Source organism: Procambarus clarkii, chromosome 81 (assembly GCF_040958095.1).
Source record: "Procambarus clarkii isolate CNS0578487 chromosome 81, FALCON_Pclarkii_2.0, whole genome shotgun sequence".
Taxonomy (NCBI): domain Eukaryota; kingdom Metazoa; phylum Arthropoda; class Malacostraca; order Decapoda; family Cambaridae; genus Procambarus; species Procambarus clarkii.
Genome location: NC_091230.1, coordinates 4644350 through 4660434, shown reverse-complemented (window position 1 = coordinate 4660434; position 16085 = coordinate 4644350). Strand labels below are relative to the sequence as shown.

Below are 16085 nucleotides of genomic sequence, written 5' to 3'. Positions count from 1 at the left end.
CTCCTATTATAATATTATTTGCTTTTTCGTATAATTCTATCCAAATAGTTTCTGTGTGTGGCTCAGTTTTGATTCCCTCTTTGAGACTACATTTCAAATTGTCCCTAACATATATGGCTACTCCCCCTCCTCGTCTAATATTTCTATCTATGTGAAATAGTTTAAATCCATTTATTTGATATTCAGCTAATAGTTCTCTATTTTCTACATTCATCCACGTTTCGGTAAGTGCAATAATATCTATTTTTTCTGGGCAGACAAGAGCATTTAATTCGTTAATTTTATTTCTTAGACTAATACTGTTAGTGTAATATACCCTAAGTGAATTGTTATTTTGAGGCCCTTCTCTTTCCCTGATCATTTTGCCAATTCCTTTCTCCCACAAACACATACTTTTATCTCCTTTCTCCAAATCAATTCCCATACCTCTATCTACTAACAGTTTAAACCCAAACAAACACCTCTAACCACTTCTTCCAACGAGTTCGCAACAGCAACAACCCCAGCTCTCGATAGATGCACCCCATCACGAGCATACATTTCATTTCTTCCATAGAAGTGTTCCCAGTTGTCTATGAAAGATATTGCATTTGATTTGCAATATCTTTCCAGCCGGCAATTGACACCAAGTGCCCTTGACATCCCTTCATTTCCCACTCCCTTTCTTCACTATCTAGCTCGTATCTTGTAACTCTATCATCATTACCTAACCTCAGAACTTTACATTTATCAGCATTAAACTGCATCTGCCAATCCTTCGACCATTTCAAAACCCTATCTAGATCAACTTGAAGTGATAGTGAGTCCTCCTCCGAATTAATTTCCCTACCGATTTTCGTATCATCTGCAAATTTGCAAATGTTGCTACTCAAACCTGAATCTAAATCATTTATATATATTATAAACAACAAAGGTCCCAGGACAGAGCCTTGAGGCACTCCACTTACAACATTTTCCCACTCTGACTTGATTCCATTTATACTAACTCTTTGTTTCCTTTGGTATAGCCATGCCCTAATCCAGCTTAATATAGCACCCCCAATACCATGAGACTCTATTTTTTTAATCAGTCTTTCATGTGGCACTGTATCAAAAGCTTTGCTAAAGTCAAGGTACACAACATCGCAATCCTTACCACTATCAACTGCCTCAACAATGCTAAAATAAAAAGATAACAAATTTGTTAAACATGAACGGCCATTTATAAAACCATGTTGCGACTCGATTATTAATTTATGTTTTTCAAGATGAAGACGAATTTTATTTGCTATTATAGATTCGAGTAACTTTCCCACAATAGACGTTAGGCTAATTGGTCGATAGTTAGACGCAAGTGATCTATCTCCTTTCTTAAAAACTGGTATCACATTAGCAACTTTCCAAAACTCTGGCACTCTGCCTGACTCTATTGATTTATTAAATATGGTTGACAGTGGGTCACAAAGCTCCTCTTTGCATTCTTTAAGCACCCTGGCAAACACTTCATCTGGCTCTGGGGATTTGTTTGGTTTGAGTTTTACTATTTGTTTAAGAACATCCTCCCTGGTAACTGCTAAACTCGTCAACCTGTCCTCGTCCCCACCCACATAGACTTGTTCGGCTGAAGGCATATTGTTAAGTTCCTCTTTAGTAAATACAGATACAAAATATTTATTAAAAATACTACTCATCTCTTCATCACTATCTGTTATTTGACCTGTCTCAGTTTTTAATGGACCTATCCTTTCCCTTGTCTTAGCCTTAGCCTTAGCCTTAGACGATATAACTGAAAAAAACCTTTAGGATTTGTCTGTGCTTGCCCTGCTATGCGAACTTCATAGTTTCTTTTTGCTTTCCTTATCTCTTTTTTAACATTTTTATTGTTTCTTTATTGTTTCTTTTATTTGTTTATTGTTGATCTTTTATTGCTTCAGTCACCTGTTCTGCTCTAAGCTCAGGGGACCTAATCCCCTTGACATGCTAGGAGTTCCTCTCTTAATTTTTTCTTCTCACTAACTTTCTTCACCGCAAATCCTTCAAAATCTGCCTCGTCATCTTCCTTAGGAAACAGACTTGACATGGGCCAAAGTTTTTTCCAACCATTTCTTAGTGTTGTCTGCTTTACCTCATCCCACGCACTAGCAATAGTCCAGATAGCTGACTTTATTGTGAAGACTTTATAAAAGTCCTTAACCCTCAAACCGCGCATATCATATATAAATGATATCAGTGACAAAACCGAAACCGCGCACATCATTTATATATGATTTCGTGTCTAGCGCTATAATTTAAACGCCCCGCCTGGGATAGGGGCAGCTATAGTACAGCCACGACCGATAGTTGCCAGATGCCACCTAGAAAAAAAATCCAGGCCAACATTCTTGGGTGTTACAGCTTCAGTATTGAGCAAGCCACCAAGGCTGGCACATGCAGCACGAGCTCACAGCACCGCTGTTCAGCTTGTGACCACAACATCGCCTACAAATACCATAATATAAATGATACTGCTATTATTTAGCAGTGATAGTATTACTGAAGCCCCCTGACTGTGATAAAACTGACCAGGATTCTGATAATAGCAGGATTGTGGTGATATTTAGCGCTGTGCTCCATGGAGGGAGGAGTAAGGCTGTGGGAGGGAGGGTTTTGGCGTCGTTTTCTGACTGTGTGTGGCCATCATTTATTGACTGCACTCGCTGTACCAGCTTAGTGGTTCGCTATGGTGAACACAAATGTAGATAATTATATATAACGTGTGTATAGTGTGAGATAACAGCAAGAGGAGTAGGTTGGGAGCCGCCATTTTGGTGAGGGAGGAGCGTCGTCTGCACGACTTGGCATGTTGTTTACTGATGGCCACTATGGTCTTTGGGCACCATACCAGCTTATTTGTTCAGGTATGGTGAATAAAACAGGTAGATACTTATATATAATGTGTGTATATAGCGTAATAACACCACAAACAATATTGTTGGAGGACAAATATTAGTGCGTCTGGCCTTGAGGGCGGCCGCCGATCAGCTGACTGTGTGAGTAGCTACGTCTTATGGCCTTTACTCACCATACAAGCTTAGATGTACAGTTATGGTGAACAAAACATGTAAATACGTATATATAACGTCTGTGTATAGTGAATAAATACAGAAAAAGTATTGTGGGAGGTGAATGAGGGTGAGTGAGGTGGTGTTGAGGGAGGGAGTGGCAGTGAGTGGCTCGCTAGTGTTTGGCGGTCACTCCTCGTTGCTTTTTGACTCACAAGACCAACTTAGTAGTTCGTTATGGTGTACAAAACATGCAAATACTTATATATAACCTGTGTATATAGTGTAACAACAGCAAAACTATTTGTTTGTTTTATGAACATAATAATTGAATCACTAATATGCACACCATAATTTTGAGTACAGTGATGGTTCACACATTTTATAATATAAATATACCTCAATTCACTGTATGGAATAATATTACTGCAAAAAAACTAAGAAAAAATCAATCAGAGACATTGAAATAATTAGGTAATAATATATTTGTGGCAACTGCCGTCTGACAGCTCGGGTGGAGTAGACCTCGTCTGGCGAAGGCTCTGCCAACGCCCCTTTTTTGCCACACTTCCCTACCCTATTGCGGCTAAAATATGCCACCTACGATTTTTTTGTTATTTTTTCCGTGATCAGGGAACAAAAATGAACACTTCTATTAGACGAAAGAATTTTTTGGATTTTTTTTTGTTGTTGCGCCTGTGGGTGTGAATTCCATTTGGGCCCCTAGCGGTTTGAGGGTTAAATGTTCCAAACTGATTATTAAGATGTCTGGCAAACATCCTCTTGTAGTGGTGTTTAAGGTTATTAATTATTCCTTGATCCATGGGTTGGATCAATGAAGTTGTATTGGGTGGCAAGAACGTTCCAATAATATTGCCATTTACTAGCTCATCACCTCGTGGATGCGTTGAACTGTTATCTAGCAGCAGCACAACTTTGCTGTTTTGCGGGAGGTTATCTCTTCTTGAGAGGTTATCTTGAGATGATTTCGGGGCATTTTAGTGTCCCCGCGGCCCGGTCTTCGACCAGGCCTCCACCCCCAGGAAGCAACCCGTGACAGCTGACTAACACCCAGGTACCTATTTTACTGCAAGGTAACAGGGGCATAGGGTGAAAGAAACTCTGCCCATTGTTTCTCGCCGGCGCCTGGGATCGAACCCAGGACCACAGGATCACAAGTCCAGCGTGCTAGACATCCACACACTTGGCTGGTCCTTATAAATCACAGGGAGGCACCTGGCTGACTTTAAAACCCTGGCGTTTTTACTAATTCCAATCACAAGTAATTTTAATTTGTGCGTGCCAGCTGCATTTGCACAGCACAACAAATAAATTCTGTTTGTTCTGTTTATAACCACCTGAAGGATCGTCCTCACCACTATGAGCCATCGTTTCTGTGGGAAGCATACGCCAATACAAACCTGTCTCATCAGCATTATAAATTTGCTCTGGAGATAAATTTTGTTCCTGCACCATTTCCACAAATTTACTTACATACTCACCAGCACCAACAATATCGGCACATTGTCTTTCACCATGCACTTTAATTAATGAACCTAATGCCATGACGGGTTTTAAAACTTCTGAGCCATCCATCACTGTATACACACTTTTGAGTAATTTTCATTGCTTGGTGAAATTCACGTGCCTTTTCCACGAGCAGCCATCCTGCCACTGGCTTCTTCGTCACCTCACGTCTCTGTACCACTCCCACACTGCGTTATCAACACTCTCCACCTTTGCTTTACTTACTACCTTTCTATTTCGTATTGCTTTATCACTTTCACTTCTAGAGAAATAGTAAAAAATGATAGGTTTAGCCTTAAGAAGATCAAAAACAGTACTTTTACTAATGCCATATTCAGCGCACACGACACTTCTCGGGACACCGCTCTCCACCTTCTTAATTATTTCAACTTTCTTCTCAAATGTCATCACTGACCTCTTTCTTTTACGTAACCTGCTTGTAGATGCTTTCACTGACACAATGCGTGCATTTGGAGTCGACATGGTGCACGGATGTTCCTTGATTGTGCTGATATGTAAAACAAAGTCACGGAAAGAACACTCCAGTCTCGTGACAAATTCAAAGAATGGGAACAATAGGCCATGAGTCTGTGACGTCACAGGGTAGCAGGCGGTGCCCGACACGGTCAGTGAGCAAACTAAACCATCTCCCACCCACCCACCCACCACCATGGGCCGGCACAACGCTTGGCTAACCGCTTCCTCACCCGAACTTGGTTCGTGTAGGGTAACCCCAACCCCAGCCGGCATGAAGCTTGGCGGATTACTTCCTACCCAAACTTAGTTCGTGTAGCGTGACTCCCCAACACCAATTACGAAACTGGAAGTTTCGGATAACTAAAGTTCGGGAACCAAGTGGTGCAATGTGTAATTACCTAAGTGTTGTTACAGGATGAGAGCTACGCTTGTGGTGTCCCGTCTTCCCAGCACTCCTTGTCATATAACGCTTTGAAACTACTGACGGTCTTGGCCTCCACCACCTTCTCACCTAACTTGTTCCAACCGTCTACCACTCTGTTTGCGAAAGTGAATTTTCTTATATTTCTTCGGCATCTGTGTTTAGATAGTTATCTATGACCTCTTGTTCTTATAGTTCCAGGTCTCAGGAAATCTTCCCTATCGATTTTATCAATTCCTGTTACTATTTTGTATGTAGTGGTCATATCACCTCTTTTTCTTCTGTCTTCTAGTTTTGGCATATTTAATGCCTCTAACCTCTCCTCATAGCTCTTGCCCTTCAGTTATGGAAGCCACTTAGTAGCCTGTCTTTGCACCTTTTTCAGTTTGTTGATGTGCTTCTTAACATATGGGCACCACACAACTGCTGCATATTCTAGCTTTGGCCTGACAAAAGTCGTGAACAATTTCTTTAGTATATCGCCATCCATGTATTTAAAAACAATTCTGAAGTTAGAAAGCGTGGCATAGGCTCCTCGCACAATATTCTTTATGTGGTCCTCAGGTGATAGTTTTCTATCTTGAACCACCCCTAGATCTCTTTCTTTATCAGAATTCTTTAAAGATTTCTCACATAATATATAGGTTGTGTGGGGTCTATGTTCTCCTATTTCACATTCCATAACATGGCATTTATTAACATTAAATTCCATTTGCCAAGTGGTGCTCCATATACTTATTTTGTCCAGATCATCTTGAAGGGCATGACAATCATCTAAGTTTCTTATCCTTCCTATTATCTTAGCATCATCAGCAAACATGTTCAAATAATTCTGTATACCAACTGGTAGATCATTTATGTAGACAATAAACATCACTGGTGCAAGAACTGAACCCTGTGGTACTCCACTTGTGACATTTCTCCAGTCCGATACATTGCCTCTGATCACTGCCCCTCATTTTTTCTATCAGTCAGAAAATTTTTCATCCATGTTAGCTTACCTGTCAACCCTCCAATATTTTCCAGTTTCCAGAACAACCTCTTATGTGGAACTCTGTCGAAAGCCTTTTTTAGGTCTTCGTGCGACGCTTGCGCAGCCGCTTCAGCTTGTGTTCGGTGTTCATGTTTCTTCTGTGTCATTTTTGCAAGCTGTCTTGAGCATTGTTTCACCTCAAGCCTGCTCATGCGCTGCTTGAGCCGTCCTGGTCATTGGACAGGGTGCTCTCTCTTCTTTTCTTCTCCTCGGTTTGTTGTGGCCCCTTCGGTTCCGGTTTGTTTCTCGGGGGCTCTTTCTTGTTAGCATTATCCTCTGGGGGTCAGGTCAGGGAGCTTCATGCTCTCCTCCGGTGCAGGGATTCTGTTCAACCCAAGGAGGGGGTCCTTGGGTTGTTGATGCTTGATTGGTCAGGCCAGGGGTTCATCGTGCGTTGTGCCCGGTTGCGGTCCTCCACCATTCTTTGCGCGCCTCGACTTACGTGTCCACGGACGCGCTTTGGGTTGATCCGGTTTCCCTTCTTCCCTGTTCGCGAGTTCGGGTCTCCTGGGTCGTCCGCAGGGTTATTACGTTTAGTCAGCCTGCGGTCTCTCCCCGTGCCCATGATGTTCATCTGTTCGCGGCTCTTGCCGCCGGTTTTGGCAATATGTCCAGGGTTGCGTGCAGGCACGGGGATTTTGGTGGTCGAACAGGGTCCTGGCTGCTCGTAATCGTTCCTGGGCTTAGTCGGGCCCATGTAGCTTTAGGTCGGCGGTTGCAGCCAGTTGTCACGCCTTCGGGTTAAGGAGTGTGCGGCGACTGCCTCCCGGGGTGAGTCCCTCTACTTTCCTCTGTGGGTAATTAGCTCTAGGGAGCCGACAGGGCTCCCCCTCCAGAAAACTAGTGTTGAATGTAATGAAACGCCATTTTCTGGGCGAGACCCGGAGGCTCCCCGGTATCCCTCCTGTCGGCATTTTTTTTCGCGTATTTTGACATCCAGTCTCAGAACTGGGGTGTGGATAGCTGGCGTGGGGGGTCTGGGGCTCCCCCTTCCCCCTCCCAGGGAGGGGGGGGGAAGCTGCCCACACAGCGGCGCGACAGTGTGTGACGTCATACTAGTTTGCTCGTTTTTGTTTGGGGAGTTGTATTCACTAGTTTGGCTTTTGGTAGCAATTTTAACCAGAATAGGGGTTTGTTTTGGGACGCTTACCTTTCTGGGTGCCTGACCCTGTTGATGGCAGACATAGAATGCTTCCAATCACACGGGGGGTTTCTATAGGCCATTGCTTCCCTTGTCTCTTTGAGGGGGGCCAGGTTCTGGCTCGTGGTCCCCGGTAGGCCCATAGAACTCCATACACATGACTGATGCCAAAGTGTGACAGCATATCAGCCTGGATAAGCTCCTGGGAGCCTCCGGGTCTCACCCAGAAAATGGTGTTTCATTACATTCAACCCTGTTTATTTTGTTGCAATTCATGTAAGACACTTAGTAGTGGACTTAATGTTGTGGTCTTAAACTTTAAGAAAGATTTTCCTGGTGGTGGTGGTAATTGATATTAAAGAGTTTTGAGCTAGTTATAGTGAATCATTTGTTTTGTGTGAATTGTTTGTGGAGTTGTTTAGCAGTTTCGAGGCTTTGTTTTCTGTGAACATTCCAGTTGTCTGTAAACCATCTCACATTTTCTGGAGGCTTTTCCTGATGGGGGGTGGCAGATTGTCATCCGCTTCTTGTACCTTTGTGAGGGGGGGGGGGGAGGCCAAACAGAACTTTCATGATGTGATCCTTTATTATGGAATAATCTCAGCAAGATAGCTTCAGGGAGTCACTGGAATGCCTCCAGAAAAATGCATTTCATTGGAGTTAATGGTGAGTTTTTCTTCTTGGCATGAGAAAATGAGCAGAAAGCAGAAGCTCTGAGGCTAGAGATGCCAAACTGGAAATCAAACATATCAGCTCTTTCTGGCATGAAAGATATTTATATTATGAAGTTCTGCAATATGGTGGTTGTACAGTATAACAAAATTGTGATTTTCCAGATTTGATCTCTGTGAGCGTTTTGTTCACTGGCCAGACTCCAAAGTATCAGAGTTAATGTTGCGGTATCAGAAATGTAGGCTGCAGGATGTATTCTAGTAGCTGAACAAATGCTTGAGCAAGTTTATTTATTTAAAATTAAATTGCCAATATGATGATCATTGTATAGTATCCATACAGCTTGAGGACTTTTAGATTACATATCCCAAAGACAATAAATGTTAATGTAAAAACATTAGTTTATTTGTTAACTTACAAGACAGAGAACTGTTAGTTAGTAAATCTCTAACACTTATATTATTAACTATATATTTAGTTGTACTGTATTTAACATCTCTAGATTTCTTGATTTTGTTTTGTAGGCATTATAGTGACTGCTTCGCAGCGGGCTGACAGCAGCTACAGCTACAACACGGTAACTGTGGTGTTTCTCACAGAGGCCACTAAGCTACTTACATCTCTAATTATATTTCTTAAAGAGTAAGTTAATTACATTTTTAATTAAATTTTTTTTTTTTTATATTTTACCCACTTTCCATCCTTTTAAATCTCAGTTCACAAAACCTGATTAAAAAATAAAAGCCAGGGGAGCCCCCCAGGTAGCTACTTGAAGGTAGGTATCAACCTGTCTCCTCTGGCCTCGCTTTACTGACTGGTTTTTACATTTGTGGCCTTGCCAGCTTTGTGTGGTGTGGTAGCCAGGTGATCTCTGGTACGCTGGGCTGCATGTGCACCTTCCCTAGGTGCCCGGTAAGTACTTCCCTTGCGTGTCAGGGTTCTCTTCCCAGGGACGTTCGGGTCTCACTCCTGTGTAAGGGGTTTGTCACTTGGCATTGTTCTTGCCCTTGGGGTCTGTTGGGGGTCTTGGGCTTCCCTTTTGCCCCGGGTAGGGAGTGGATTTTTGCTGGGAGGAGCGCATTGTGGCCAGCACAGCCTGCATCTAGCGGCGGCCGATTATTTTCTCTGGCATCCGGTTTGTTTGTGTGTGCTGCTTTGGGAATTTTTGTTTTTGTTTTGTTTTTGGCATATTCACTTAAATTTGGCAGAGGTGGTCTGCCTAGCTTCCCATTAGGCATGCCTAGGTGTTGTTGGTGGTCCTTCTCTATTGCTGCAAGGTTTCGTGGCAACTTCCGGTTGTCAGTTTGGCTGCAGGGTTTTGGCAGGGTTTACTGGCTTAGCTAGCCCTAGTGCCTGGGCTTCCCATAGGGCTAACATACCCTATGGGACCTGGAAAACCCCATTGGGCTTAGGACTACAATGGATGCATCTTCCAAGCCCTGTCTCGCCTTGTGCGATGCTGAAGGTTGTTCGTTTCCCCTGCCTCGAGGTGACGATCACCCATCCTGCCTTCGTCTTGCTGCCTGTTGGGTCGGTGACACTTGTGACCCTGAATCTTGTGGGATTTGTTCTCTGCTAGTCATTCAATTACCCATTCCTTGTCTGAGGATGTTAGGGATCAAGCATCAGCTTCGCTGCATGATCAATTTCTTTGTTGCAATGAGCCAGGTTGAAAGCCCCAGAGCTGCCCCACTTGGGTTTTAAGGACCAGAATTTAGGGGTGTTGGTTATTTCAACCAGGGTTCAGTCAACTACCTTTCTTCCTTTCCAGGAGAGTGTGTTCCTATCCAGGAGGGTGTGGTTTGCTCAACTCCTTTGTGCCCCTGCTTCCGGCTCTCCAAACTTCTGAGGGTTTATGGGTCGGGGCAGGGTTTTGCTTGGGATGAGGCTCGTGTAGCTTTGGGAATTGCCCCTTTCAATTCTGAGATCGAGGTCGAGCTGGATTTCCCAGCCGAGGTTTCAGAGTCAGCCCGGCAGGCTACTTTCCTTGAAATTTTTCCCTGGGACTCTGCCTATTCTTCAAGAGTGGTGGGCAGGGATGAGGGTTCTACCATGGGGCCAGTGTTTTGGATTCTTGGGGCTAGGGGGGAGTCCATTAGTTGCCCCAGCTTAACACTTTCGCCCGGGCATGACGCAGCATTGCGTCATCCGTTTACTGGCGGTAATACCGGGGATGACGCAGCATTGCGTCATCCACTTAAAATAATCGCCAAAAATCAGGTTTTTATCCGATTTTTTGGGGACTGGTTTTAAAATGCGCGCCGATGTCTTCCCATTTTCTTTGTTGAGCCTAGTGACCCTCAGGCGGCTTGGCACACGCCGTGGGCCCATTGTTTTCGCTCCACTGTTGTGACCAATGTTGCCTCCCCTCGCATCTCAAACGTGTGAACATTTCGGCTATTTTCCGTGGCTATATTTCTTACTGCGGCTTTAGAAACTATCTACGCTTACTCCACGATGGATAGTGATCATGAACAAGGCCCTTCCAGGAAGAAAATTGCGAAAGAAAGGCTTGAAAAGGGCGGGAATTGGGAGTGTAGCTGGAAGGCATCTGAGCGCTCACTTGCGGCTAACGCGTGGCCCGTCTTCAACTCGTCGGCGGTTGGAGGGTGACCAGGTTTTTTATTTTATATGCTAATGTTCCTATAGAGAATTCTATTGTGAACCCATTGAGACCAAAATGAAAGACCTAGGACGAAAATTGAGGTGACCAGAGTGAAAATAGTGAAAACATTTTATCGCGTTTGCGCGCTCCTGGGTAACTCGTTCGCACTTTCTCTGTTTGCTGCGGGTAATTAGCCAGGCTTTTGGAGTTTATATGCATTTAGTGCTGTAGAGAATTCTATTGCGAACACAATGATACCAAATTTAATCTCGTAGGACGAGAATTAAGGTGACAAAGTTGAAGAGAGTATACACTTTTCAGAATTTACGCGCGCTCCCGTGACACCCTGGGTCCCATATCGCACAGTTGAGGGGTGGCGGGCGGGGTGCACGAAAGTGTTAAGTCTTTGTGACCTCTGGGCTGGGGTTGTTGGAAATTTCCAAAACTAAAAAACTACTATTGTATTATAATAAATCATTATTATTATATACTAACTACAGTAGTCACTAAATTTACTAACAGTAGTGTCAACATAAACTAACCATTGCATCTGCGTATTAATGCTAGAATTCTCACGAAATAGAGCAGCAACATTGCGTCAGATAATGTCTAGTTAACCCTTAAAGTGCGCATCACTTCATATGAAGTGTAAATCGTTTTACCAGTCAACTGCGCTTCACTTCATATGAAGTGTATGGGTACCGCGCACGATTTGAATGGCCCGCGGTGTAGCTGGGGGTCCCATACGCTGCCCAGGGGCTCTAGTAAACAGCGGCCATTTTGAAAAAAAATCCAGCTCACGCTCCGATGGCATGGGAGGCCTCAGTTTAGCGAGAGTCACCATGGCGAGCGCACGGTCAAACGCCTCACGAGCACGCATCACTCAGTCCCTCACCCCAGAGCAAATAGCCCACGAATTATTCTCTGAAGGTGAAGAAAGTGTGTTTGACGATTCAGACAACGATGAGGATTATACACAGTTGTCGGGAGATAGTAGCAGCAGCAGTGAAAGTGAGAATGACCGCCATGCCATGGCGAGGCCTATACGCTCTCCCATGCCTCCTCGCCCATTTTCTACCCCAATTCTACCACGACCTCACAGTTCCTGTGGATATTTTCTGTTTGAGGGTGACGAGTCAGAGGGAGGTGACTCCTTTTCTGGGTTTAGTGACTCAGATCAAAGTTTTATTGAGCCTGTGGCTGGTACCAGTGGTGTAACTGGGCGAGAAATTGTCGCGTCAGCAGCATCTCGCCCAGCCAAGCGCCACCGCATAGCACCAAATGAGGGACCAAGACCCTCGTGTTCACGTGCACCCACCTCACATGCACGTAGCCGCCGTGCTTCTCGCAGACGGTATTCAGCTCCTGGTCGCCGGTATGCATCGCTTCCTCGCCGTCTTTCCTCTGCATCTCGCAGGACGCCTGGTGTACTTGAGTGGAGTGATGGTGACGATTTTATTCCTAATATTCCTCACTTTGACGATAAAGATGTAGGGATTACAAACCTTTTCCCTAATCAAGGTGAGGACATGGCTGAGATGGAATATTTTACAGCATTCTATGATGAACCACTCATGGAATACATTGTACACCAAACGAACCTGCATGCTGCTTACCTGATTGAGAGGGAAATCACAGAATTTTCACGACTGCAGCGTTGGAAAAATACCACAGTGGCGGAAATGTATGTGTTTTTGGCACTCTGTTTGTTGATGAAGCACTGTCACAAACATGCAATAAATGACTATTGGAGCAAGGACAAGACAATACCAACACCTTTATTCGGGAAATATATGTCACGAGACAGGTTTCAGATACTCCTCAGGTGTCTACATTTTGGAAGTGTTCAGGACCGAACACCTGATGATAGACTGTGGCGAGTGAGGCACTACATGAACGATGTTATTGGAAAATTCAGAGATTTTTACGTACCAGCACAGAAGCTGGTGGTTGATGAATCTCTCATACTTTTCAAGGGACGTGTTCCATTCAAACAGTACATTCCCTCAAAACGAAACCGATTTGGCCTGAAATTTTTTGTTCTTTGTGATTGTGAGACAGGATACGTGTTACACATGATTCTGTACTCGGCTAGTGATGTAGACATTCCCGGTAACGACGAACATGGATTCTCGGGGAGTGTAGTGAAGACCATCATGGCTCCGTGGATGAACAAGGGACACATTTTATACACAGATAATTACTATACAAGTCCCTTGCTAGCTCGGTTCTTGCTAGAAAATAGAACCGGATTGGTTGGTACAGTAAAGCCACAACGAAGGGAAATGCCTGTGTTTGACAACGACATTGCAGTTGGTGAGTGTCAGAGAAGGAAAAGTGATAACATTCTGTCAGTTCGGTGGAAAGACAAAAGAGAGGTGAACTTGTTGACAACAATTCATGATGGAACAATGGTGAACAGTGGGAAAGTGAGCCATAAAACAAACGCACCACTATATAAGCCAGACTGTGTTTTAGACTATAATATCAACATGCGGTTGATTGATAAATCAGACATGATGATTGGCACTGCAGAGTGTGTGCGGAAGACATGTAGGTGGACGAAAAAAGTGTTCTTCCATCTTGTGGACATGAGCATGCTGAACTGTTTCAACATGTACCTTGTGAGAACTGGACGTAAGCCCACTTTCCGTGACTTTGTATTTGATGCTGCAATACAGTTATTAGGAAAGTTTGCAAAAGATGTCCCAGGTATTCAGCGGCCCATCATAAACCCACTGTTGCAGCATGCTGGTACTCCACGCCTCGCTCACACTGAAGGCTTCCTAGCACACAAACTTAAGTATTTGCCACCTGGTGTGAAGCGTGCAATAGCCCAACGTGATTGCTTGGTGTGTAAAACAACGACACGTAGAGACAAGAAACGGAAGCTTGTGCAAACATGGTGTGAAACGTGTGGTATCCCATTATGTGCTGTCGACTGCTTCAATGACTACCACAGTCTAGAAATCTTCTAAGTGTGCTTCAAAGTGTGTATAGCGTGTGCGAGTGTGTAAATATGTAAACATATAAGCAGAACATATAATATAATAGGCTGTAATGACATATTATATTGCCGTAATTGAAAACATTTGTGTGCGCCTGTGTATACTCAAATATGCAACAATTATTGATACAAAATATGTTCAAACAGTATTTGAAACACAATTAGTGAAAAAAAATTAGATAAAATGCGCTTAGACATTGTAAATAAATAGCGCGTAAATATATTTGTGGCAACTCTGGCTGTTTGAGGACCGCGCGCAACATCTCCCGGGCGTGTACTGCATGAGCGACCATGCAGATTGTGACGTCATCGCAGAGCTTCTCGGCTCTATTGCAACAAAAGTAAGTACAATAGAATTTTTTTTTTATTTTTCCCGTGATCAGTGAACAGAACTTAACAGATTAGCAAAAAAAAAAAATTTTTTTTTTTTTCAAAATGACATGCGCCTGTGTGGATAGCAGGATATTAGACCCCGAGCATGTTAAGGGTTAAACACATTTATTACCAGTGTGTTAGAGAATTGAATGTGGTTCACTAAAATCATCAGTATTCCGTGTAATAATTACTTACAGATAACATAACTCCCAATAATCTTAAATAGAGAGTTATTAGTTACAATTGTTATCAAGTAATAGTTTTTTCTGTCATGCGCGAATGCCATGGAGAAAGTAAAATCTTCTCCATTTCTCGTTTAACACCATAAAACAAGAATGCGATAATATTTAAACCCCTATAATTGCAACCCAGTCCTCATTAAAGTATTTCATCCACAATCGCACGAAAAGGAATTATTCGTGATTAATAATTTCTGTGGTGAATGTGAGACCCGGGTTGAGGGAGGCGGCGACGCAATTTGTAGAGCGAGCGTGCCTGGACAGCGGACGAGAGAGAAGGGTCCTGGCGTCAAGAGTAGCGAGACACGCGGCGATTGGGAGTTATCAGCAAGAATTACACTGATGCCCAACTAGTAGTGAATAATTATTCTTCCACGTGCTCCATAGTGCTCGGCCAACCAATAACGCGTCTATAATTAAAGCCAAAACCCACAAATACGTGTACAACGCCATGAAAGTTTGGGACTGGCAGACGCGATATTGGCAGACTTCAGTAGTAGCTACGCTCATGTTAAGTATAGTTTCTTTCTTGATGCATCATTTAAGATTGTATATTTGTGAGTAGTCTGTCGTTACATAGTGAGACGACCCCATATCCAACGTTAGTACCACATTAGCGTTTCTTCTATTTTCATGAATATTGAGATTAAAAGTAGCCTATTCCAATGCTACTTAATATTCTTTAATTTTCAGCTCGTTTGTGAGGAATCAACGAGTCGTTATCATCATTCATGTTATTCACCTCTAATTCCTTCTATGTGGAGATCCTGAGATCACGTGGACGAATCACAAACGATGTCATAGAAATCGTCTTAAAGCTAAGACTTTTTGTACACATTTAATTCTTCCAATTTGATCATTATACAAATTTGTAGGATCATTATATTGAATATTCTTACCATATATGATGACTGGAAATTTATGTGTTTACTTAGACAGTTGCTCCGTAATTTAATAATCATTAATATTCACAATTTGAGTTCACATATTTGAATCTATAGCATTTTAGATCATAATATTATTTACTCAACAATGAACTGGTGACGAACCACACTAGTTCCTAGACGTATATGAAGTTCTAGTAATACCCTCCCAATGTAGGTCTTTGAGGCTCTGACTTTAGTTAATTAATCATACAGGCCATTCATTATTTCAAGTGATTATTCTTTCTAATAATTATCCATAGACACTGGTTCTTAAGTGTTTTTCTAATGATCACTTTTATTAGTTTTCCCTCTTTTCTCAAAAGTGGGTGGTCCTTCGTTATTAAATTAAATAAGTAAATAATTGAATAATTGAGTCAAGCCCCAGATATCCCACAGGGGTTGTTGTGGTGGGGTTGGGAGTTTTCGTCTCCTCCTTCCCTTCTGCTTTAGTTTACCATATTTGCCAGTGTGAATTATGCACTTGCATTGAGCGCATCCATCTTTGGTTTGGATGTTTGGCAGTGGTTTCGTTGTTTGTTTTGATAGCCATTTTGCTCTCCTGGGAGCGCTTCCGAGCCCAGCCACTGGGCGTTGTTGCAGGTTGTGTTGTGTCAGTATAGTGTGGAAGAAGAGCTTGGTCAC

General features: G+C 43.0%; 1 protein-coding gene across 3 annotated transcripts in view; it reads left to right on the top strand.

Annotated features, from left to right (window-relative positions):
• senju (UDP-galactose transporter senju) overlaps nucleotides 1-16085 on the top strand; it is a 207281-nt gene that overhangs the window by 31155 nt on the left and 160041 nt on the right. For 2 of the 3 annotated variants that reach the window (XM_069315609.1, XM_069315608.1), the window contains exon 2: nucleotides 8816-8933. The exons of the other annotated variant lie outside the window; for it this stretch is intronic. In XM_069315609.1, coding sequence (XP_069171710.1) covers nucleotides 8816-8933 — 118 coding nt within the window. The remainder of the gene's footprint in view (nucleotides 1-8815; nucleotides 8934-16085) is intronic. 3 annotated transcript variants of the gene reach the window in all.